The 27,428-nt window shown below is 44.9% G+C and overlaps 1 protein-coding gene across 1 annotated transcript in view; it reads right to left on the reverse strand.

Annotated features, from left to right (window-relative positions):
• Nucleotides 1–23,389, reverse strand: part of TTYH2 (tweety family member 2) — a 33,055-nt gene extending 9,666 nt beyond the window's left edge. Inside the window, exons 1-6 of the mRNA XM_072112535.1 lie at nucleotides 23,164–23,389; nucleotides 21,452–21,624; nucleotides 12,130–12,241; nucleotides 9,166–9,386; nucleotides 8,284–8,379; nucleotides 3,071–3,143 (exon numbers count right to left, since the gene is read on the reverse strand). Coding sequence (XP_071968636.1) covers nucleotides 3,071–3,143; nucleotides 8,284–8,379; nucleotides 9,166–9,386; nucleotides 12,130–12,241; nucleotides 21,452–21,624; nucleotides 23,164–23,217 — 729 coding nt within the window. The 5' untranslated portion in view covers nucleotides 23,218–23,389. The remainder of the gene's footprint in view (nucleotides 1–3,070; nucleotides 3,144–8,283; nucleotides 8,380–9,165; nucleotides 9,387–12,129; nucleotides 12,242–21,451; nucleotides 21,625–23,163) is intronic.
• Between the last annotated feature and the right edge of the window lie 4,039 nt (nucleotides 23,390–27,428).

Below are 27,428 nucleotides of genomic sequence, written 5' to 3' on the forward strand. Positions count from 1 at the left end.
ACAAATTAGAGGACATCAAATCCCTTAGTAGTTTCACATTTTAATTGTACATTTCTTGGGGCTTACTTCTTTTTCTTACCCTATTACAGAAATGTAGTGACTGATGGATGGTGTAAGGACTGGTGTATGATACATACTCCAAATCAAACAATAATACCGGAGACCCCAGGGGAGACCGTAAAAATAATACCGGAGACCCCAGGGGAGACCGTAAAAATAATACCGGAGACCCCAGGGGAGACCGTAAAAATAATACCGGAGACCCCAGGGGAGACCGTAAAAATAATACCGGAGACCCCAGGGGAGACCGTAAAAATAATACCGGAGACCCCAGGGGAGACCGTAAAAATAATACCGGAGACCCCAGGGGAGACCGTAAAAATAATACCGGAGACCCCAGGGGAGACCGTAAAAATAATACCGGAGACCCCAGGGGAGACCGTAAAAATAATACCGGAGACCCCAGGGGAGACCGTAAAAATAATACCGGAGACCCCAGGGGAGACCGTAAAAATAATACCAGAGACCCCAGAGGAGACCGTAAAAATAATACCGGAGACCCCAGGGGAGACCGTAAAAATAATACCGGAGACCCCACACCAGACAGTAATAATACGGGAAACTGCAGACGCCCACAGGAGACCAACAATACTGGAGACCCCCACAGGAGACCAACAATACTGGAGACCCCCACAGGAGACCAACAATACTGGAGACCCCCACAGGAGACCAACAATACTGGAGACCCCCACAGGAGACCAACAATGCTGGCAGCATATGGCACTATTGTGGACTTTTTATTTATTGGTTGTTATAGGAGGGCTATATATGGCAGTACCATATTTCAGTATGTGGGTATTATATATGGATACTAGATATATTATGAGGGCCGTATATATCACAATATTGTCTTGGCCCTATGTGGTAGCATATTTTAGGGCTGGCTCTGCACATAAGGGCGATGGGGATGAGAAATACAACTTATTCTTATTCAGTTACAGCAGATCTGTCAAATTTAATATTTGAAAAGGAGAAATAGAGTGGGGTCCATCATTGACGCCCCTTAAAGGAGCTGAACTAAGAGGAAGAGTTTTCCCATTTCCATAAACAGCACCTCCCCAAGCCCTTAGGCCAGAGGTGGCACTCAGAGCCCTTTCTGTGGGCACCCAGGCCATCACCAGAGAGGACTCCAGGTATCTTCTTGCAGTCCCAGACAGCCCAGGACTTGCTGTGCACAGAGATATATTAAAGTGACAGCTCTACCTGGGACTACTGGAGGAGTGGGAAGGTGTGGACAGATCTGGATTATCATTGTAGCTCCGGCCCTGACAATTTTTCCTGCTTATGGGACCCTGGAAGGAAGATACAATGGTCATGCAAATTTCTTCTATTTTCTGCTTTATTGGTGTCCTCAGGGAGCTGGTATCAATGAAAGCTGTGACAGAGGAGGGAGTATAAATCACAAATTATATTTCTGTGTTGGCACTTTGCGATAAATAAGTGGGTCCTGGTTGTAGTTTGGGCACTCGGTCTCTAAAAGGTTCGCCATCACTGCCTTAGGCCAAGTCTAGTATTGCAGGAAAGTCCCATTCAACTCAATATTATAGACAGGACCCATGTACAGGTTGTAAAGTTCCTATATACAGCACTAGGGGTATGGAGCATGTGAGCGAGGTGGCATCATGTCAAGGTCTCCGGAGCTGTAATCAGTTAATTGATAATCTAACTAATGTAAGTGATGTCTTACCAGCTCAAGGTTTTATGTGCAATCAATACTCCTCAAGTCTCCTCACCCAGCTGGTCCTGGGCGTCTCCCTGGGGAGAACATGTCACCCGCGACGGCTCATTACTGCCATGGCCACTGCTGATATGTGGCTCTGGGGTGACATGATCCACTTAGGGACAGGGGAGAAAGCTGCTGGCCCAGATGGGACCGGATGTAAATCTTATTTATCTGCCTGCCGTCATGTGTAAGGAGGCTGTAAGGATTATTGATGAGACTGATGTCACCTGCATTTCCTCCGACACACACAGGAGGCGCTATGATTGGCATTAGACAGCTGCCTATAGACAACAAAGGAAAAAAATCTATATAATGGTGTCCAAGCTCAGAACATTACAAGGGTAATTACATCAAAACCTTGAAGGGAAAGAAGCAGACAATGGCCTTAAAGGGAAAGTCCAGCTGGGTATCCCATTTTTAGAATAAAGGTAAAATTTGGTTTTCACGTGTTTACTGCAACAGAATGAAATCCACTATACAGAAGGTTATTGGTTTATTTATTCATTTATTTAATTTACATATAAATATTTCTAAATATGTATTACATTTTTCGGGTTTATTTATAGAGAGATTATCTACCAATAATAAGCCATACATTTTGGGAAATGAAATACACACACACAAAAAATAAAAACATGTACCGTGCTTTTATATCTTATGCTATACTTTCTCTTATAATTCTGTAATCCCGAGTGCCCCCCCTTAAAATATATTTTTCTTTATTACTTTTATCTTCTCCTCCATGGATACTGACATCCCAAAAGACAAGGTCATAGACCTCTAGAGGGTGATGGACAGGAATTAAATGGACACTTAGCGTTCCCCCAGAGAGGACAAAGTGAATCTCCCATATTAGCCGCTGACCTTCTAACACCCAGGGATGGAGCAGATGAATCAGGCTGGAGGAGCTGGCTGATAACAGCGAGAACCGCGAGGCGGCTGAGCCATAGAAAGTGATGGGCTAAAGACCTGAGCGCTGACGGAGGAGAGGCTCATGGACGGCCGTGGGCAGAATTTGTAACCTTATTCCCATGGCCGACCATAACATAGGTGCTCCCTAAAATCTCTCAGAATTCGGAATTCCTGGGTATTCCGTCTCTAAGAACAAACCTGAAGATCTCATGGACAAGAACTTGGACTTCAATCATCTGGATTGAAATAAAATCAGCAAATTGGTTTTACCCACCATTAAGTGATTTTGGGGGAAACTGGATAAACAATAATTTAAAAAATTATATCCGGCACACATCCTACAAGACTAAATACTTATAAGAGAGTACAACTTACCACCGCAGACGAGGTATCCAGGGCTAACGACGTCCAACTCAGCAACACAGTGATCAGGCCAAAGCTCAGCATCCTGGGGGAAACACAAAGTAAAAACACTATAAAACATGTTCTATCAACTCTTTTTCCAATTTAGGCTGCTGATCTGTACTCCCCTCAGTGTCAGACTGAGTTTCCTTAGGTCCACCAGAGAAAATCTGAGGGCCCACACTTCATTATTCCCCAGGAAATATACTCTAGCAGCCTTCAAATTGTGTTGTTTTCTGATGGACCTCTGGGGCTCAATATTAGGTTGAGCCAGGGCCCACCAGAGGATCCTCTGGTACCAGTCCGACACCTTTACACTGCAGCTCTGCTTCTTCAGATTGGCTGCTGTGTATAAGCATAAGCCCTCCCCTACCAAGTCAGTGAATTTTTTGGAAGAAAGAAGCAAGAGAAGCCCTGATATCAGGATAAGGGTGGGTCCTACAGAAGAGTGCGGCATTATCATCTGTATAGTGCATATCCTGATGCCGTAAATGTGGGAGATAGAAGACCCCAAAATGTCCCAATATACAATGTACAGCCGGAGAGGAGACCACTCCCCTCTCCTTAGGGATGTACGTCGCACGGCCATACAAGCGGGGAAAGAGAAGATGTCCTATATTATTCCCGTGTACACATGTGCAGCACCGTATCGCTCCATGCACCTATTGCTGTCTATGGGGACGTATATACAGCCGCAAGCTTGAGGCCGTATACAGTATATATGTCCCATGTGAATTATTATCTTATTCTACATGATGTTAGTTGGAGATCTGACTTTTAGGACCTCCACCAATCACGACAAGGGAGCCCACATTCCCTTTAATAAATTGAGCATATGACCTGCCGCTCTATTCTTTAGGGGGGAGTAGGACCCCCATTATCAGGAACACTGAAGGCTCCAGTGGTCAGACCTCCACCAATCAGCATAGTGTTCCCTTCTTATGGACAGGGTGGATAACATAGAATCTGAGGGGGGTATCCTCCCATCTCACACAGGATATGCAAAAAATACTTAAAGGAAATCTATCACCAGGATGAAGGATTGTAAACTAAGCACACTGGCATACTGGTGTGTGCCCCCTCTGGCAAGATCTACTATTCTTTAAGCTTCCTATACCCTTGTTTTAAAGGGGAAAAAAAAGGCTTTAAAAATTATGCAAATGAGCCCGAGGGAATCCAGGTTCCATTAACACCTTACTTGCATAATTTTAAAAGACTTAAAAAAAACAGGGCATAAAAAGCTAAAAGAACAGCGGATCCTGCCGGAGGGGGAGCACACCAGTATGTCAGTGTGCTTGGTTTACAATGCTTCATCCTGGTGGTAGATTTCCATTAATAGATTCAGTTCCCACTTCTAGAACACACTTCTATGTGGAGATTGCAGTTCTCGGACCACCCCCTCACAGGCAATGTTCGGACCTTTACTGATCATCCTATGGATAGGGGATAGCGCTGAATCCAGCAACAACCCATTTTAAGGTTATCCTCCTACCTCGAACAGGATATGCATTAAATGTTTCATAGATGCAGTTCCTAATTCTAGAACCCACCACTATTTGGAGAATGTAGTTCTCGGACCACCAACTAACAGCCAATGGTCAGACCTTTACTACTCAGCATCATCTTGTGGATAGGGGATAGTACCAAATCTTTCACCAACCCCTTTAAAAGGGAATCCTAAAGTCTCACACATTTGTGGCATTTGTGTAGGATATGCAATAAGTTTTTGACAGCGCAGTTTTCACCCTTTTCTTGAGATTAGGGTTCGGACCTTTACACCTGTCAGCACCATCTGATGTATAGGGGTACATGAAATATTTTGTGATGTTGGATGTGTAAAGCTCATTGTAGTTTCCATTTTTATGAATGCTGAGAGCCTCTTCTTTGTATCTCTTGTATTCCTACAATATTCCATGTATCTCCGCCCTGAGGCTGCTCCATTATTCATGTGCTCTGCAGATCTCTGGCTCCTCGGCCATTAGTTGCTTCTCACTCTACATCCCGACTAAGAATATCTGAAATCAATGGGTGCAGCCGTCATAGCAGGAGGTAGTAACGAGAGCCTCCCAGGAGGACCCCCACAGCAGATGGAAACCATCAGACCCTTCATCTGCCTCTTCTTCCTTCCAGGATTCCTCCATAACAAGGCAATTACCATCACACACGCTGCCGGCCCGCCACTTACCCATCACACATTACACGACTTAACAAAGGCCTTTCATAATTGGCTTCAAATCTAAATTTAGATGCGTTATAAATGTGATTATACCTGTGATGTATATATAAAACAGGTTTGAGGCTGCTCCACCTGTACAAAAACAACTAAACTATAGATTTCTTCCAAAAAAAAGCAGCGCCACTCCTGTCTATAGGTGGCGCTGAGCTGAGCTGTAAATGCTGAGATATTGAACCTGTGGGCAGGTGTGGTGCTGCTTTTGGATCTTAAAGGATGAACCCGTCACTTCCAAAATTAACAAATTGTCCAGAAAAAAATTTAGTTTTTTTTTCTTATTTATTGAGACTATCACTCATCGACTGGAAGCAAAATGTATTGGCGGAGCCTCCTTTGGAGATCACTTTTGCCTTCTTCAGAAGTGGTCGATGTCCCAATATAAAAGATTTCCCAAATTTTTATATTTACGAATCTCCCCTCGTGTTTAGGTTCTATAGGTGTCCTCTATATCTGTCCAATCCTAGATTTCTCTTTCATGTCCTATTAGATCTCTCCTGGGGTCATAAACAGAACGGAGAGGCCCCCTTTACCCCTGGAAGTCCTCCAGAATTGGCCCATACTGTAGGGGATAGCGGTCACTCCTTCACATTAATAGGGGTAATATGTTGCATCAGATGCAATTATTAGTGTCTTATGAGGGAACCATATGGCGGTATCCATGGTGCCTAGAGGTGTGCAAAATATCAGTTGCCATTACCCTGATTACAATGGCTCATATATGAGGGTCGTATAAGTCGGAACCCATATAATAGGTCATTATATTATAACGACCTATAGTAACCCTGTGTCTGTAAGACAATGAAGACTTGGTTACTTGTCTTGTTCCCTCCATTAACAGCATATAATAACTCAGGATGAGCAATCGCTGGTTTTCCTCTCATTAGAAACCACAAACCCAGTTACGGACGTCATCCCTTTAAGCGGACAACACAATTAGGTCTCGTTCAAGAGGCCATATTCATGGTCCTAATGTACAACATACAGAAACATTACGTGGGCAAAAAAAAAAATAAAATTACAGCATTCTTTCTACCAAAAACAGCACCACGCCTGTCCACAGGTTGAGTGTGGTACTGCAGCTCGGTCACATTCACTTCAATGTAGCCGAGGTATGATAACAAACGCAACCAAAATGGCGCAAAAAGTTAAATAAATGCCATTACTTTCTAAACCTGGAGGCCATTCCATCCAAAACCAAAAAGACAGGCCTCAAGAATCAATGTTGTCCATAGCAAACAATCAGAGCTCAGCTTACATTTCTTATTCTGCTGAGCAGAGATGAAAGCTGAGCCCTGATTGGCTGCCATGGAAAACAGGGCCAGATCTATTACATGAGGCCTAAATAGATGTCTGGAAATTTAGGATTTTTATTGTTGTGTGACTGGTGAGGGTCCCGCTCCTGGGAGCAGAGCGCTCAGGCCCCATCCCTGATCGTCCATCTATCAGAGATTTATGACATATTGTCTGCATAGGACTATGGTTGGAATACCCCTTCAAGACGTGTACAATATGGACATACACCATTAAGACATGAGCCCCAAGAGTAGATTTCCACCCGACTATGCCTAGTACAACATTACGTTTATGTTGTCACTTTAAAGGGCCTGTGCATGATGAGGAGCAGCGCCACACTTGTACATTGGTTGTGCCTGGTATTGCAGCTCATTAACTGGACTTCATCTGTCTACATGTTGTGCAGTAAGTGAAGTGTTATTTTGAAAGACAGAATTCATGTTTTTTCTAATCTTAAACAAATCCTTCTTAAACAAGTCATTATACACTTTTTCCCGTCTTGAAGGATTCCCGTTTATTTGAGCTGACTTATATCTACCATCAAAATCCATCGTGATAAACCAGGGACACTAGATCCAGGCCCCCTGACTGTGGTCATTTTCTTATATTTATTATCCATGGCCTCCTCCTTTCTATAATCAATGCTAATGAGTCAGGAGGGCTCTGTGCAGTGTTACTAGATCCCCTTTGAGCTGTAGCTTCACAGACTGTTACACTGCCTCCCCTTCCCCTGCTCCCTCAGCACATCCCTCCTCCCTCTGTCCGCCATAATCCCACACACTGGGAGTGGGAAGTGCTCTTCAACAGTGTAACAGCCTGTGAATCTGCAGTATGGAGGGGGTGTTACTAGAGCCCCTCCGTGCTGCAGATTCACAAGCTTCCTCTGGCTCATTAAAATGATGAGTTTTAGAGAAGATTTCCTTTAAGACCTATGCTGTGCAGGACAAAGGACACTCCTAAATAATCTACAGTCAATCAATCATTCACTCAGAACACCTTATTCACTTCCGGAAATCTGGGGTGGACAATTTAATGGATCAGAACAAAAAGAGTCTACATAGATTACACAGATAATAGTGATATGTGAGCAGCTGATTTGAGGGATCCTCCTATTTTATGCATGCAGCTTTGGGTGTGAACAGAGTAGAAGGCAAAACATGAACTTCATTGCATAAAGCGGTAAAATAGTTGGTGCCAATTTTCAGTGATGTCATCTCTCCGCTCTTACAATCTCTCTTGCCTTTTTGATGAATGATTCTCATTACCCTCTTAGATTTTCTGGAGATCAGGGCGACAGAGGACACCCAATTATCCGCCATTGTTGCGCTGACAGACGACTGAACAAAACTTATTAATGGGAAATAATTACCAGCTCCAAATACTGATCTTATCCAGAATTCAGACGCTGTGACCCCACATGACCTTGTGGAGGTGACAATTTTGCGGAATTGGCAAAGGAAAGCCTGAAAGGAGCTTTAGGGCTCTTGTGCGGTGACTGCCTCCGTCCCTATGACAACACCTGCTGCGCCATGCTCCCTTAAAGGGGTTGTCCTTAACATACAATTCAAATCATTTCAGAAGTGATACCCATTTTGTTGTCTGAATTTTCAATTTGCTCAAGAATTTTGATTACCTCTACCTGCATTTTATTAGTACTTACGTTATAAGGAGACACTTGGAGCGCTTGGCCAGTCCCAAACACGTCATGAGACAGATGACCAAGTCGAAGATGAAGAGAAAGAGGTATGAAAGCCACCTGCAATAGACAGACATCTTCTTAAAGGGGTGTTCCTCCCACGAAGACAAGATTCTTAAATACACTTAGAATAATAAAATAACACGTTCCCTAATTCACAAAATTTATTAACAAAAATACAGCATTTCACAGATATAAGTCCAACCTGTCTCTATCAGTCCGGGTGTATACAATTTTGGTTGCCCTGGATATGACCCTAAATCTTCTGACTATGGTCGGGCAGGGCAGAATCTTCTCATGAAAAGCTTCTCAAGTCTGCACACTGCAGTGCTCCCTGCCTCCTGCCCCTCCCCCTGTATTACAAGACCAGCTCAGACACAGGCACTTTCTGCCAGCAAGCAGCAGCATGTAGAGACTTACTCTCCAAGCTACAGACATATAAGGTATTTATCCAGGAGGAGGCACTCTGTGTGTGTTATAGCTCAGAAGTAGCAAATCTGGCAGTGTGTGTGTGTGTCATAGCTGAGAAAGTAGTGCTGTGAGTGTCATTGTGTTTTATATCCGTCTCAAGGATCTCATCAACTCATCTCTGATCTGTCTCGTCTCTCTGTTTCTGTGTGTCAGATACTAGAAGAATGTTCAGAAGGTAAATCAAAGTGTAGATAAACCCTGGACCCTGATTATCTAAGCACATTGTCAGTACACAGATCTCAGGAGAGACCACCATATTGACTGCTTTCAATATCTCTGCTTGCTTTCGTTGATGATAAACTGTGCATTTACCCTCCAGAACCTGCCCTTATACACTGTAACAAAACTCTTCATGCAGAAGATAATCTTAATTACCTGTAGTACTCGACGAAACGGGTCTGCCGGGCTATCAGGGACAGCTTTCCGCTGGTGTCCTGCCAGTTTGGTAACGTGGAGAGCTGGTTGATGACGCCATTGGCCATGATCTGCATGAAGCGCAGGGTCTGTACGTAGTCGCCATGTGCTGCAAAGATCTCATTGAGGCGCAGCAGATGCTGGTCCAGGCTCTCCTTCAGCTTGTAGCTGGTGCCAGACACCTGTCAGGAAGGCAGAAAGACATTAGCGTTGGTGCGAAGGGTGCGGCTCAGCTGTCACATCTGCTGCAGACAAATACTTTATACAACATTATCCTAAATAAGCATTTTCTATCTGTGGTTTGGAATGACTGTTGGTCAGTACCATATGTGTCAATAGGAGTGGGCCGCAGTACCAGACTCAACCACAACAGTATATGCGGCACTGTGTACACTAAGCATCAGGCGTTTCCCCAGAAAGAGGGAGGGTGAAAGAGAACGAAGGACCCATCCTACCTATGAAATGGAGCGACAGATTGAGCGTGCACCCTATTGCTCCATTTACTGCCAGAGACGGACGAGTATAACGTTCCCAATGTCCCACAGAGAATAAAAGGAGTGGCAGGACCTACCTCACACTGCTGGGCTCTTAACACTCTGGATTGTTGGCTCTACAGCCCATGAGTAAAAGAGGTAGGCTGCTGCTTGAATACTAGAATGGGTGAGTACTAACTGCTGTGGGCTAGATAAAGCAGAGAACTAAGAGCACAGCAGTGTGAGGACACGCCACCAAAATAAATCCAGTAGAACAGTCCTGTTACATATACAAAGGTCCAATTACACAGATCTCCAGGGACAACAACATTTGCTGCAGAAAGCTCAGCAGTGTGAGGATATGCTCCTTCGTGCAATCCAGGAATAAAAAAAAAATTCACAGTCCTGCTGCTACTAACAACATACACTAAAATATGATTGCACAGGGAATAAATCCAACACTGACTGGAGAGAGCATTGAACACAGCAGTGTACACCCTAATACAATGGAGGCGAACCTATGGCTCGGGTGCCAGTGGTGGCACTCTGAGCCCTTTCTGTGGGCACCCAGGCCTTCACTTCAACAGAGTTTGCCAGACAGGACTCAAAGCTTCCTCCAGTGGTCCAAGTCCAAAAGTCCACAGCGCCATCTTAAAGCAACATCCTTGGCTGCCAGGACTACAGGAGGAGCGAGAAAATGTGGATAGAGATGGATTATTTTTGGAGCACCTACTCTGGGAGTCCTGATTCTTTCTCTTCAGGGAGGGAAGTTACAATCCAAATTTCTCCATCATCTTTCTATTGTATTGGTGAACTCAGGACACCAATACGATTAAAACCTGTGATACAACAGCGATCAATAAGTTACTACTTAAATTGTCATGTTGGCACTGTGCTACATATAAATGGGCACTGGTTGTAGTTTGGGGACTGTCTCCAAAGGGTTCGCCATCACTGCCCCAGTACAATCCTGTAATATAAAGTCAAGCTACTACTTATACACAAGTGTATTGTTACGCATCTCTCCAGGGACAATTACCAACACTGGCGGCAGAGAGCACAGAGCACAGCAGTGAGAGAATTAAACATTCCAGTGTACTTGGAGGAGCTGCAATACTGGAATATAAATCCATATTTCACAGTCCTGCTGCTACTAGCAACATACACACAAATGTCTGATCACATCTCTCCAGGGACAATACCGAACACTGGCTGCAGTCTGTATGGTCACACCTGCTGCAGATCCCTTTAAAAAAAAAATTAAAAATTCAAGTAAATTATCCAAAGTATCCAAACATTTTTGCTCAATATGAGACCACAAGTTCTTACAATTGGCACAGAAGGGTGAAGGACATAAAAACTTGCCAGCTACAGGGGCTTCTCCTGCCAAAGGTTTCTATATCCACCCTCCCTCCTCCTGCCAACTCCGAGTGGGTAATTCACCGGCTGCAGCGATGGAGGCGTCCCCAGGGGTCGGGGATTAGAGTCTGATGGCTAGAAAGCAGTGGGGGAGGGAGCCAAGATGCCCAGCTGTTGGGTTAAAGCCGTGGGTACGAGGGTGGGGGACGAGGAGCGGTCTGGAGAGAGAGGAAATGAGAGGTGAGGGCGATTACCCGCAGACTGGAGACTGCACTTCACATCCTCCAGCAGGGAATTACTGGGAGCGGCCGTCTATGGAAAGCGATATCTGATGCCGCAAGATACACTCACTTACCACCAGAGTACATAGAAGCCTAAGTAGTGCCACGCTATAGGGGGTCAGATGGGAGGTTTAGACCCCCCCCCTCCATATTCCTTGCTCAAGTCCTTATGTTAACTACACAGATCTGGCGACTTGAAGAATTAGACAAGTGGGTGGAATTATTCTGCTCTGTCTATTGGATAGCGAGAGGCAATAGTGGAGGGGCGCCTGTACGGTCAGCAATGACATGAAACAAGTGATGTCAGTGGGTCAGGAGACTCACATAGGACCCCAGGGATCAGACCCTTCTGATGATGTGGTACAGAAATGTAGAAGTTCTTGTCTAGTATTGCAACTCAATTTAATGTACTGTGGCTGAGCTGCAATACCAAACATGAACACGGGCCGGGGTGGCACTATTTTAGTATCTCATAAACCCCTTTAATAGTGAATGCCCCTGCTCTATAGTTTCTATAGTCGCCCCCCCTTTCTCTCCTCTGTCAGACAGATGGCCCCCGAGAGGCCACTCAGCACCAGATTTAGTCTCTACATTAGTCACAGTCCATAGGAATTTCACAGAAGTGGGTTCAGCTATTGTGCTGCTCGGTCTTCGCCACAGCTGCCAGAATCACTCATGTCCGCCAGGCGCTAAATAACAAAAAATTAACACACCCCGTCCCATATAGAGGAGAGCAACACGTATGTCTTCTCTCTAAATTCAAGGCCAGCGCCAGGACTCGGAGAGGTACATATTTATATCCTGGCACTTACCAGAGTGTCGATCCCCGCCAGGGTGTGATTGGCATCATCCAGAGAGTATGTGAGCTGGTAGACGCCATCGTTGGTCTCGCTGTTACCATAGAAGCCGATGCCGACCGCAGCGCTGGAAAAGACAAAGCGACACAATATAAATCCCCGGGGTCTAACAATACAATACATCAATCAACACATCAGAAATATATAGCAGCGGCTGAAGAATGCCAAGATTACCGCAAAGCGGATGCCAGTCAGTCCGGGCACAGGAAACAAGCAATTATATAGAATAATAGGAGAATCATAGTCTAAAAGTGAAAACTTGCCTGTGCTCCAGGATCCTACAATGTTCAAAGTCCAAATCTACTTCCTACCCCACACAGAGGCCGCAACTTCCCATTACCCCATTACATGCACAGAGGCCGCCACTTCCCATTACCCCATTACATGCACAGAGGCCGCCACTTCCCATTACCCCATTACATGCACAGAGGCCGCCACTTCCCATTACCCCATTACATGCACAGAGGCCGCCACTTCCCATTACCCCATTACATGCACAGAGGCCGCCACTTCCCATTACCCCATTACATGCACAGAGGCCGCCACTTCCCATTACCCCATTACATGCACAGAGGCCGCCACTTCCCATTACCCCATTACATGCACAGAGGCCGCCACTTCCCATTACCCCATTACATGCACAGAGGCCGCCACTTCCCATTACCCCATTACATGCACAGAGGCCGCCACTTCCCATTACCCCATTACATGCACAGAGGCCGCCACTTCCCATCCCGCACACACACAGAGGCCGCCGTTTCCCGTCACACACAGAGGCCGCCGTTTCCCGTCACACACAGAGGCCGCCGTTTCCCGTCACACACAGAGGCCGCCGTTTCCCGTCACACACAGAGGCCGCCGTTTCCCGTCACACACAGAGGCCACCGTTTCCCGTCACACACACACACACACACACACACACTGAGGCCGCCATCTTTATCTATATCAGTAGTTGGAGCTAGTGAAGGGTTCACTTTAATGAAAGATTCCTGGCTATAAATATAACTTACTAAACCCAACCTTTCGTGGGTCTAGAAGGACACAGTCTACGTCTATGAAATCAGTGCTTCAGGCTGTGTGAAGTTATATCCCAGCACCATGAATACTGGCGCAAATTGTAATATCTAAATTTACACACAATCCCTTGATTTCCATCGGGCGACCCAGGACCGTATAATGGAAAGCTGTTCCATCCCTTTGTGGTGTCTGATAATGGTCTGCCGGCCATGCCCCCTTGTCCGTTCAGCTTAGGCACTGCCGGAATAATTGAGCCATCAGCGAGTCTTTTGTATAGCGGGAGATAACGTACGCTGCTATTTTAAGGCATTGCCTGCTAAAAACCGCCCTGAGGTTTCGTTATATAACAAGATCCCTCCGACAGCCCATTTACAGGCTCTGAGATGAACCTCCACCACCCTCCCCTTGCCTTGCTGATCCACGTCTGTCATCTCTAAGTCATATCAATCGTACAGATTTTTTTTCCAGCAATTCACGCGATTTGTGCAGAAAACAAAACAAAAACAAACATAGCATATCAATAACAAACTGTAAGGGTAATAGGAGACAGAACAACATTAAGACTATTCCAAGATCTTATGGCATTTAACTTGGATACATTAAAGGTGTCAGACATCTGGGACCCCCTGGGCCTGTCTGGGAATGAAGGGACCATCATGATGTGCCATTACTATTTTATGTGGTGAGATACAACCTCAGGGACATATATTAACACTATGAATGAGAAGGCCGAAAGCGAAAGCGGCGTCCTGCGAGGCCGAAAGCGGCGTCCTGCGAGGCCGAAAGCGGCGTCCTGCGAGGCCGAAAGCGGCGTCCTGCGAGGCCGAAAGCGGCGTCCTGCGAGGCCGAAAGCGGCGTCCTGCGAGGCCGAAAGCGAAAGCGGCGGCCTATGGGGCAGGAAGGGGCTCACAATCTTATCAACCTACCAGTATGTTTTTGAGTGTGGGAGGAAACCATAGGACCCAGAGGAAACCCATGCAAAAACGGAGAGAACATACAAACTCTTTGCAGATGTTGACCTGGATGGGACTATAACCCAGGACCCCAGCACTGCAAGGCTGTAATGCTAACCACTGAGAATGGTTCAACCTTGGTGGCCTCCTTGCCAAAACATAGTATAAAAGCCTCACTGGAATATACATCTCTTTTTGCTCAAAGGGATTTAAATTTGGAACCTATCCCTCAATTTTGGAGACCTCTTGGAGGAAATGTCACCGCTTTATGATCAATGACCCCCATCTGTATGGGAATGATGTTATGATAGGCCGTCATCACTTTATGGGGTTGGGTCATTTCAGACCTCGCAAGAATATGCCACCACTGTATGATCAGGAAGAAAACTTGATTTTTTTTTTATAGATGTACCGGTATATGGTTTTTATGCTTTTTTTTATATCCACTAATGTAAAACAATGCAGCTGATAACTTCTATTCTCTCTGATGTAACACGTTACTTGTAAATGTGGTTTTGCTCTTTCCTCCAGTCTGTACTGGCGAGTTACTCATCGCACATCTCTATAAAGCGCTTTCTATTAGATTAGGATGTCCGCTCCGGGCTCAGCGCTCCATTTGGATTATTAAGCCGGTGAAGGCCGCCATCACTACATTATTTGCTGTCCTGCTATTCTTTACTGTGCAATTTCCAGCAACAAGAAGAATTACTCCGCAGGGAGGAAAGCCGCATCCCAATACATACACAGCATGTGCAGGAATTTAAAGGGGCATTCCTACCATAGAAAGACATGTCATCCTCTAGAGGGGGTTATCTTTCCAATACTGGTCTGATAGCAAGCATCTAGTCATGTGCAGGTACAACACTAGTATGCACAGAATAAAAGAGGACTGTCAGCAGCTGCGACCTTATAGACTGCAGGCAGCATCAGGTATTGTCTCTGGAGAGATGTGTAATCACACCTTTATGCTGGTTGTTAGTAGGGGCAGCATGGTGGCTCATTGAATAGCATTACAGCCTTGCAGCGCTGGGGACCTGGGTTCTCCAAAATTGAGGCATAGGTTCCAAATTTAAATCCCTTTGAGCAAAAAGAGATGTATATTCCAGTGAGGCTTTTATACTGTGTTTTGGCCAGGAGGCCAACAAGGTTGAACCACGCTCAGTGGTTAGCATTACAGCCTTGCAGCGCTGGGGTCCTGGGTTCTAGTCCCATCCAGGTCAACATCTGCAAAGAGTTTGTATGTTCTCTCCGTCTTTGTGTGGGTTTCCTCCGGGTCTTCCAGTTTCCTCCCACACTCCAAAAACATACTGGTAGATGATTAGATTGTGAGCCCCATTGGGGACAGGGACTGATCTGCTAAGCTCTGTGTGCTATATAAGTAAAGGAATTATTATTATTTTTATTAGTAGCAGGACTGTGATATATGGACTTATATTCCGGTATTGGAGCTGTGCCACCACACTGCTGTGTTAGGTTTTGTACCTGGAGAGATCTTTAATCATACCCTTTGTGTATTGTGTTAGTAGCAGCAGGACTGTTGTATATAGAATGTGTGTATATTGCTGTTCTTGTAGCACACTGAGTTCGGAGTCAAAGCAAAGTAAGTTATTGGTCCTGGAGAGAGCTGCAGTAATTGGTCCTGGAGAGAGCTGTGTGTGTTAGTGGCAGCAGGACTGTGAAATATTGATCTGTATTCCAGGAATTTTGCTTCTTCAAGCACACAGAGGTTGTGCTCACACTGCTGTGCTCTTAGCTTGTAGCTCAAGGACTACACCCAGCAAATCAGAATACATAATTATCTTGGATTCATTAATAGAAGCCGGGTCCTGACCCGGAGGAGCTGACAATCTGTGCAGCCTCCGCCTTGTCATGCTGCCAGCATATTCCTCTCCCTCCAGCGTTTGTCTAGACACTGATAAGGTAATGTTGCTGGTACAAGTAGAAATCTGGACGCGGAGTGCAAAGTAAGACGGATTCGGCAGGGACTTTGATGATGATGAAAGACGTTCCAGAATTACAAAGAGTCAAGGCTACTTAGACAGTGGACTTAAAGGGCAGAACTAGCACAGCTTTTTATGCCTAGTGCAAATAGTGCAAAGCTGCACTTTCTATTCTGCTGGTGCAGTCACTGTGTACATACATGACATTACTTATTCTGTACTGATCCTGAGTTACATCCTGTATTATACTCCAGAGCTGCACTCACTATTCTCCTGGTGCAGTCACTGTGTACATACATGATATTACTTATTCTGTACTGACCCGGAGTTACATCTTGTATTATACCCCAGAGCTGCACTCACTATTCTGCTGCTGGTGCAGTCACTGTGTACATACATGATATTACTTATTCTGTACTGACCCGGAGTTACATCTTGTATTATACCCCAGAGCTGCACTCACTATTCTGCTGCTGGTGCAGTCACTGTGTACATACATGACATTACTTATCCTGTACGGATCCTGAGTTACATCCTGTATTATACCCCAGAGCTGCACTCACTATTCTGCTGCTGGTGCAGTCACTGTGTACATACATGACATTACTTATCCTGTACTGATCCTGAGTTACATCCTGTATTATACTCCAGAGCTGCACTCACTATTCTGCTGCTGGTGTAGTCACTGTACATACATGACATTACTTATCCTGTACTGATCCTGAGTTACATCCTGTATTATACCCCAGAGCTGCACTCACTATTCTGCTGCTGGTGTAGTCACTGTACATACATGACATTACTTATCCTGTACTGATCCGGAGTTACATCCTGTATTATACTCCAGAGCTGCACTCACTATTCTGCTGCTGGTGCAGTCACTGTGTACACACATGATATTACTTATTCTGTACTGACCCAGAGTTACATCTTGTATTATACCCCAGAGCTGCACTCACTATTCTGCTGCTGGTGCAGTCACTGAGTACATACATGACATTACTTATCCTGTACTGATCCTGAGTTACATCCTGTATTATACCCCAGAGCTGCACTCACTATTCTGCTGCTGGTGCAGTCACTGTGTACATACATGACATTACTTATTCTGTACTGACCCGGAGTTACATCCTGTATTATACCCCAGAGCTGCACTCACTATTCTGCTGCTGGTGCAGTCACTGTGTACATACATGACATTACTTATCCTGTACTGATCCTGAGTTACATCCTGTATTATACCCCAGAGCTGCACTCGCTATTCTGCTGCTGGTGCAGTCACTGTGTACATACATGACATTACTTATCCTGTACTGATCCTGAGTTACATCCTGTATTATACCCCAGAGCTGCACTCACTATTCTGCTGCTGGTGCAGTCACTGTGTACATACATGACATTACTTATCCTGTACTGATCCTGAGTTACATCCTGTATTATACCCCAGAGCTGCACTCACTATTCTGCTGCTGGTGCAGTCACTGTGTACATACATGACATTACTTATCCTGTACTGATCCTGAGTTACATCCTGTATTATACTCCAGAGCTGCACTCACTGTTCTGCTGGTCTCGGTGTAAGGATGTGGTAATGGGCCTGCCAGAGCCTAAATATAGGAGGAGGAGGAGGAGGAATAACCCCTGCATCTCGTGCTATATAACACAATGATATCTTGCCTGCCTGAACCCTGCAGAGAGAAACAAAAATCATCTACACAACAGGAAATATTATGTCCTCCCGCCAGTCCCGCATGTGGAGTGAAGCTGTAGGGGACTTGGAACAGTTTGAGACTTAAAAATAAGGGAAATAAAATTTTCTTTCCTTTTGCACAAAAAAAGCAATCAAATCCCGGACAGCAGCTTTCACCATAAACTAATCTTGTATAGCCTGTATACTTCTGCTGACTACAGAGCTGAAATCTCCCAACTTTAGCTTCTTGTTAAAGGGATCCACACACCCCACTAAACTATAGTCCCCAATGGTAGGTAATGAAATGTCCTTTCTAGAATTCCCTCTTTCATACAAAATATCAACCATTTACCAATTGGAAAATCTCAAATTTTCACAAGAGATGAGTCAAGTTTAGTGGCTGCAGGGGTAGTGTCACTTCAGAAGCCCCTATCTTCTGTTCCATAGAAACATGCTACCGTTATATTACATATACTGATATATGAGAATAATCTAATCTTTAAGACCATATAAGGATTATGGTTCTGTGAGCTACAGAACCGGACCTACAGGCAGTGAACTGGATCTTTATCTGCAGCTCACATTTCCAACGATGTCTTTAGTTGCCGGTCTCTCCTTGTTCTGTAGCTCACAAAATAATAAGCCTGTTGTTATCTGAAAGATGAGATTGTTATCTTTAATATGACACCAGCACAAATGCTTCAGAAAGTTCGGGATTTCTGAAGTGACTCTACCCCTGCAACCACTAAACTTGACTCATCTGATTTGTTTTTAAATGTAAATAAAACTATAGAGAATGTTGTGAATTTTAGTAGGAATGTGCCGACCAGTTGTTGTAAAAGAAATTGGAGTTGAGAAACTTGGAAACTTACAAATATATTGGTGTAGATTTGAATTTTAAAGGGGGTTGCCCACAAAGAAAATCTAAAATTTTGCTCAGTTTTATTGCCGTTTTAGCTCCTATCACTATGTGAAGGTCAGTGTAAGATTCCAGAGTGTGAGCGGGGACTCTCTAAGCAGACACTCCATGATCCCTCTAGTGCTATGAGATGCGGTGTGCTGACAATGTGCTTAGATTATCAGGGTACAGGGTTTATCTACAATTTTATTTACCTTCTGAACATTCACTAGTATCTGACACATACAAAAAGAGAGAGGAGACAGATAAGAGATGATGAGATCCATGAGATGGATATAAAACACTGCTAACTCTGCTAGCTATATCGAACACACACTGTGAGCTCTGCTACATGCCTCCCTCCCGGATAAAGACCTTATCTGTCTCCAACTTGTAGAGTAACTTTTTGCACCATGCTGCTTGCTGGCAGGAAGTGCCTGTGTCTGAGCTGGTCTTGTAGCGCAGAGGGACGGGGCTATATGCAGATAGCACTGCAGTGTGCAGACAGAAGAAGCTATTCATGAGAAGAATCCAAACATAGAAGATTTATGGTCAGATCCAGGGACAACCAAAATTGTGTACACCAGGACTGATAAAGACAGGTTGGAATTATATCTGTGAAAGCCACTATCTATCTATCTCATGTGAAAATGGGGTAAGAAGAGTCATATTTGCCTGAATTTGGAGGAGATTTTTTTTTTATAAGTAATTGGGTGAGATTTTACATAAAAGTGGGAATTCTAGAGGACATTTCATCTCCTATCTAGTAGTTTAGTGGGGTAAATCCTGGTGACAGGTTATCTTTAAGCAATTTTGATTCTCAAATGTGTCATCTTTACAGCACACTATCAACACTGCAAATTTTAGGGGTGTGTCTGACAGCAAGCTTGCTGACAGTTTCCAGTAAGGTTTGGCAGAATTGTGAGTGCACGCTTTAGCTGGAAAGTCATGCAATATATTTACAAAGAGATTTAACCATATACCGTGGATTACAAATGCACCGGCCATCGGAAGGTGATTAAAGGAGGAGTTAGGCTATAAGGGGGTGGAGTCTAGATCATTTACATAATTGCATCCATATATTATGTCATGGAACAAATGCATAAAAATGGGGTGGGGGAAGGAAAGATAATTAACCCCTTCACTGCCTGGCATCTTCCAGCCGGATGCCGACAGATGGGACCAATTCCTGTGGCAGTGTAAAAGGGAATTAGGATGTGACTGCCGCCCTGTCACTTCCCCTGCACACCCCCTGATCCCGACGTGCAGATCAGCGCTTCACGGGCTGCTCCGGGATTATACACACAATCCTCACACTAAGCCCTGGGAGAGAGCAAAAATCTAATCAAATAGATTTGTGGGCTCGGGCCAGGAACCCCGCAGTGCGGAGGATGAGACTGAAGAGCAACGAGAGTCGCTGACCTGGCTCTCATCACTGATGGGATAACATGACTTCTATGAGATGTATTCATAGGGGGCGCTCTACTGCAATGCTATATACTACTTATAGAACAATACATAGAAGCCTAACCTACACTTCTGCTAAACTTCTGATCAATATCACTCAATGTTGGGTGGAAATTATAATATTAGCACACCAAGCTTTCCCAGAACCCTGAACAGCAGCAAAAGTTTACAAGACTCTTAAGGGATACTGTGGGATTGATTGGTGAAGTTTTTGGTAGCCCTACCATCTGCTGTTTGAAGCAGGTCCAATCTTAACGCCATTAGCTATATTGTCAGTTTGCCGATCAGTCCCATTAAAGGGAATGCAATACCAATCACAGCCACTATACAATGTATGGCACTGTGCTTGGTCAGAAGTGAAAAACTATGGCGCACATATTATCATGGGAGTGTGGGGCTATCCTAAGGAAAGAGGATCAATATATATCCCTTTAAAGGAAATGTACTCAAAATCCATCAGGGACACTTACTTATACTATAGATCCAGGCACTGTGACTGTGGTAATCTTATATTTGTTATCCATGGTCTCCTTCTTTCTAAAAATCAATGTTTTAAAATAATGCTAATGAGCGGATAGTGCTCCGGAGGGTGGTACAAGAGCCCCTCTGTGCTGTAGCTTCAAAGGCTGTTCACAGTGCAGGAGTACTTCCCCCTCCCACAGTGTGAGATTAAATTAGGCAGAGGGAGGGGGAAGTTCTGATGGAGCAGGGTAAGACAGTGTAAAAGCCTGTGATGCTGCAGCACGGAGGGGCTATGGTAACACCCCCCATAGCAATTATGATTCATTAGCATAATTTTTTAAGTTGATTTTAGAATGAGGAGGTCATTGATAACATACATAAGCAGATTACCACAGTCATGGTGCCTGGATCTATACGTGCCCCTGGTTTATCATGATGGATTTTGATGGTAGATTTCCTTTCATTGCTACCCAAATCCACATATTGATTTATCAGAAGAGCCGTCTATCATTCTGATCTTTTCTATATCCCTGTTCAGGGGTCTGGGAAAGCTGGGTGATAACTTCTGTCAAGACTTATGGTTTGTCTAGATAAGTTTCAGAGCCTTCTCTCATAACCATGAAGCTGTGTAATCAGGACGAACAGAGGATCCCATCCGTAATATTTTTAAGATGATTGCTCCCATTCACTGACAGCAAGCGTGAAAGTTTATGACAAAGTTCAGCGACTACACAGCTGGACCGCGCTATAACGGTGCACCCTGCACCCAAATGTCCAGATTTATCTATAGCATAGTCATATATTGCAGTGCATTATGGGACCACATAACATCATGGAGCCTGGATCTCACCAGCACAGTAGGCCCGATACGGTGGCAGTCCACGTCACGCAGCAGGAGCCCGTTTTCTTGGTTTCAGTGTCGTCTTCTTTCTTGCAGCAGCAGAAGCAGATGAGATAAACGCTGACAAACAGCAGATTGAGGAAAGCGCAGACACCGATGACCAGCGTCCAGAACAGCAGGGACTGCAGGGGAGGCAAAAAGGAGGTAAACACAAAATTAAATCCATGTAAAACGAGAGCAGTTCTGATCCATGACATCCACGGACACGTCTAAAGACACCGAAATACAACAATTTTTCCAAAATTTGCAGCTGTAACCAACAAACAGGATGTAAATATTAAATGGGTTCGGCCTGTGCGTCTCCACGGTAACAGACTACAAACAAACCCTTTGCAGTTTTACTTCCCTCCATTTGAAAGCATATTAGGAACACGTCATTGAGAGAGAGGTGTAATCTTATAATCGTACAGCACTGGGTTTTGTAGCCTATTACCGAGGTCTAGTTTTAGTGTGGTTTAGGCATAAATGCGTATCCATGGTAACAGACTACAGCTAAACCCTTTGCAGTCTGATCCTGGAATGCAATTCTCCCATAAACATGTAGGTTATTAAGAAGTAGGAGAATGTTAGAAGGGAGCAAGTGTGTAGGATGATAACAAACAGGATTGAAATTTGGCAGGTCTCCATGGTAACAGACCACAGGTAAACCCCTTGCAGTGTAACCCTGGAGTCGAACTCTCCAGCCCCCCCCCCCCCCCAAAAAAAAAAAATTATGTTAGGAAGTAGGAGACCACCTGTAGGATGAGACTACACAGGGCACTTCTGTAGTCTGTTACCCAGATATAGGTATGACATGGTTTAAAAATTCTATGTGTCTCCCTGGTAACAGACTACAAGTACAACCTTTGTAGTCAGATCCGGCAGTCATAATCTCATGTGTGAGGGGAGATCCTTCAGACTACACAGGCTTCTTTTGTAGTCTGTCACCGTGACAACTCATTAGCATTTTTGGGGCAATGAATCAAAACAAAGTGGTTTGGAAGTTGTCTGGACTGGATCCACTTGTAGCAAACACTCAGAAACACTCAGAAAAGCTACAGTATTTTTTCGGACTATAAGGCATAAATGCCTGCTAAAACGTCTAGGTTTATATACAAGGCGCACCGGATTATAAGGCGCACCATCAATAAATGCCTGCTATAACGCCTAGGTTCATATATAAGGCTTACCGGATTATAAGGCGCACCTGATTATAAGGATGAATGACCAGCAGGTGGCAGACCTGTGCACAGCTCAAGGCAGCTGTTGTCTGTAAGTACTGTTCATATATAAGGCGCACTGGACTATAAGGCACACCTTTAATTTCTGAGAAAAACAAAGAATTTTTTGTGCGCCTTTTAGTCCTAAAAATACGGTAATCACATCCTGGTGACTCTAAGGAAAGGTTACGCCAGGGAACAATTCAAGCTAATTTATACAGTCCTGGCAAAAACACAGCTGGACGGGCAAAGGATTATGGGGCTTTTTGTAGTAATAAAACAAAAATATGAAGCACAGATAAATATTGGGGCATACGCTCGCTCGCCGCCCGCTATTAACCACATCCCATGTTGCTCATCTCTGTTGCTTTGGGATTTTGTGTGGCTTCTGAGTAAGGATTTGGTCCTGTGACCTCGTTCCAACCCCCCCCATCCCCCCCTCGTGACACAAAATATCCGAACCTTGTGATGTCTGTGGGAATCAGGAGGAAGGCGGTGGGTTTCGGGGGGGAACATATAGACCTTTATGTTTTGGAAGCATTTCCGTCCTCCTCCTGCTTCCTGCTCCTCGTCCCTTCCTCTATTCGGCTCCTAATAGAATATCCAGCTTGTTTCTTATTTCACATCAGGAACCCCCCAGAGATAGAGAGATGGACGGGCAGATAATGGGCACATCAAACGCCCCGGCCCCCAGTGTGCAGCCCCATGACCTTCCCATCCAGACTCATCCTCCACAATCAGAAGACAAGGGAGGGCAGAGCAATTAAAGGGACAGCATCCTGGGGCATTGTATGGCCGGGCAAGATGGAATATAACTAGTCATTTATATATAAAGGAAGGGAAACATTACAAATATAAAAAGAGGATGTATGTCATGAATCAGACACATGTCCTAAACTAGAAACTAAAACCTACACCAGAGATTAGAGCTAAACTTATACCACGTTATGGCGTAAAGGGAAGTAAATCTGACTGGTGCTCGGTGACTACCACCCACCCCGACTGCAATCTAGGGAAACAGCAGGAGGGGAGTCAAAGCATAAAGCTCATCCAACTTAAAATGATAAAATATATGTCACAAGGATTATATCAGGTGGGCGGAGAGACAGAGAGAGAGAGAAGGTGGGCGGAGAGACAGAGAAAGAGAGAAGGTGGGCGGAGAGACAGAGGAAGAGAGAAGGTGGGCGGAGAGACAGAGGAAGAGAGAAGGTGGGCAGAGAGAAAGAGACAGAAAGAAGGTGGGCGGAGAGAGAGAGGAAGAGAGAGAAGGTGGGCGGAGAGAGAGAGGAAGAGAGAGAAGGTGGGCGGAGAGAGAGAGGAAGAGAGAGAAGGTGGGCGGAGAGAGAGAGGAAGAGAGAGAAGGTGGGCGGAGAGAGAGAGGAAGAGAGAGAAGGTGGGCGGAGAGAGAGAGGAAGAGAGAGAAGGTGGGCGGAGAGAGAGAGGAAGAGAGAGAAGGTGGGCGGAGAGAGAGAGGAAGAGAGAGAAGGTGGGCGGAGAGAGAGAGGAAGAGAGAGAAGGTGGGCGGAGAGAGAGAGGAAGAGAGAGAAGGTGGGCGGAGAGAGAGAGGAAGAGAGAGAAGGTGGGCGGAGAGAGAGAGGAAGAGAGAGAAGGTGGGCGGAGAGAGAGAGGAAGAGAGAGAAGGTGGGCGGAGAGAGAGAGGAAGAGAGAGAAGGTGGGCGGAGAGAGAGAGGAAGAGAGAGAAGGTGGGCGGAGAGAGAGAGGAAGAGAGAGAAGGTGGGCAGAGAGAAAGAGAGGAAGAGACAGAAAGAAGGTGGGCGGAGAGAGGAAGAGAGAGAGAAGGTGGGCGGAGAGAGAGAGGAAGAGAGAGAAGGTGGGCGGATAGAGAGAGGAAGAGACAGAGAGAAGGTGGGCGGAAAGAGCGAGGAAGAGAAAAAAGGTGGGCGGAGAGAGAGGGGGAGAGAGAGAGGAAGAGAAAAAAGGTGGGCGCATAGAGAGGGGGAGAGAGAGAGAGACAGAGAGAAGGGGGGGCGGAGTTCGTGGGAAAACCCCTTTAAGCATCAGTAGCCAATATACAGTAGTATTAAACATCTAGAAACTGGAGAAGCTCCATGTAGAGATTACCCATAATTCCTCTTTAACCTAAAAGAATGGAGGACTATGTACAGCATGGACCTAGGATTCTGCCGTGGCGTAGGGCCCCGGACCCCCTTCCTCCCCCCCAAATCTCTCCTCTTAGTTAAGACATCTCTCTGATCTCTGTTTAGTTCTCCCTTCATTTCCTGTCCCATAAAACATTGACCCCATGACTGCTCTTCCTGTCCTTGTCCTAACCCTGCGCTCATCCGTCAGGTGCAGGATCTCGTCCCAAGACTGAGAAATCACAACCAGGAAAACCGAGGAAAACGTATTCACGGATCTCCAAAGAAATCAATTACATCTCACACGCTATTACAATTCCTATTTTATAATGTAGTATAACCCCGTATATTACACACTATATTATAGAGCATTTACATTACATAATGCACTTTATATTACAGTACAGTATACAGGCGGTCCCCTACTTAAGAACACCCGACTTACAGATGACCCCTAGTTACAAACGCACCTCTGGATGTTGGTAATTTACTGTACTTTAGCCTTAAGCTACAATAATCAGCTGTAACTGTTATCACAGGCGTCTGTAATGAAGCTTTAGTGTTACTCCTGGTTCTTATGACAACCCAACATTTTTAAAATCCGATTGTCACAGAGACCAAAAAAATTTGTCTGGAGTTACAATTATAAAACATACAGTTCCGACTAACATACAAATTCAACTTAACAACAAACCTACAGAACCAATCCTGTACATAACCCCTGTATACTATTACATAAATATTTGTATCCTATAAAGTTTATATGTTAGTTTACAAACTACATGACAAGTTATATATTATACATTTTATATATTACCATATTTTATATTGAACACTACTAATATACAGATATGATCTACCATACCAAAATTTTGAAACATTTACTTTTACTCCAAGTACATTGTGGGCGTGTCCTCACACTGCTGTGCTCTGGGCACTGAACCCCTTCTCAGCCTCTCCTCTGTGCTCTGATTATAAGATGTTGTGGGTCTTTATTTGTAACAGTTTTGTAACAAAAATAACTATGAGCTTCTGTTAGAATAGAAGAACAGCAGAGGGAGATGCGGAGCAGTTCATTGCAGAGAGCTAAGAGCACAGCAGTGTGAGGACAGGACACGCCACCCCAATCCTGGAAGGTGAACCAGTTTTTTCACAGTCCTGCTGCTACTATCAACTTAAAAATATACACATCAATGTACAAATGTTTACATTGTGGAGAGGCCCATACACCAGATTTATCTGCTACCGCTTGTCCTGGACATTGGGTTAGAACAGATCTTATAAGCCATTTTACGAACCGCTGTATGGCCAAGCTCTCGGTGCTGGCTCCACACCTCTGCTACATCTGGTATAGCAGAGTGACACTACGCATTAACCTTACATTGGCCTCACATTACTAATTCATCACCTCTGCTGGGAAACTGACCACCAGTATATACTGACCCCTCCACCTTACCCCATGGATGACCCCATGGATGACCTGTGTGGGGTCTTCATGGAGAGAGTTCATAAAGTTCACACAGCCATAGAGAGGGATAGAGAGCACTCACAAGTGGGGTTACATTCAGGGCAATAAACTCCTGATGGCTGACCCATTCCTCCTGACTCCCTCATACACATGCATGCCCGGCACCTACAGCGGGGACTTCTCTGCCTTGAAAACAAAGGAACGGACCAGTCTGAAATCCCTCCTGCCCGACCATTCTGTTTCCATCTACATAGAATGGTCACAGCCAATAGAATTGTCAGCTTCATTGTCACCCTAAAAATGACAAACTGATGTGAGGAAGAAGAGCTGCAGTGTAAAGCAGGAGGAAGGGAAGGATCTGCATCAGTCTCTATTGATGGATGTTCAGCTGAGGCTGCAGTGTAAAGCATGGGAACACAAAGAACTATAGGAGGATCCTATAGGAGTAAAAACTGGACTTATATTCTAGGATTGTAGCTTCTTCAAGTGCACTGGGGGCGTTTGCTCACACTGCTGTGCTCTCTGCAGGCAGTGTCCCTGGAGGAATGTGTAACCATACTTATGTATGTTGTAAGGGGCAGACAGACTGAAAAAATTATTTATAACCTTGTAATCTAAATACAAGTGTACTGGGCATGTGTACTCACACTGCTGTGCTCTGGGCTCACTGCAGGCAATGTTATGTATTGTCCCTGGAGAGATGAGGAATCATAACTTTCTACATTTGGCTACCAGCAGCAGGACAGTGTATACTTATAATATATATTACAAGGTTATATATTTCTCCAAGTGCCCCGGGGGTATATTCACACTGCTGGGAATAACATAACAGCCACTGGCACAAGGTGATGATAGCACGGACTCAGCTGTATGGTTCACCTGAAAGGTAGGTGAAGCATAGAGCCACTTACCTGGTTCACCCCACCCCATTACTGCCCGACAAATTGATGAATATTGATCCCCCATTCGCTCTCTGCTCATTAGGACCCATTACAGGGGCTGAGCCGGCCATTACCTGTGCTCACGCTAACAATGCTGATAATTTAGCACTTTAAGTGCCTAACATAGCAATCTTAGAAAGGGGAAAGATATTGGGAGGGTGGGTAGAGAGCCAGAAGAGGGGGGGGGGGGGGTTTAGGTAGAGAGCCAGAAGAGGGGGG

The sequence above is a fragment of the Engystomops pustulosus genome, chromosome 6, assembly GCF_040894005.1.
Source record: "Engystomops pustulosus chromosome 6, aEngPut4.maternal, whole genome shotgun sequence".
Taxonomy (NCBI): domain Eukaryota; kingdom Metazoa; phylum Chordata; class Amphibia; order Anura; family Leptodactylidae; genus Engystomops; species Engystomops pustulosus.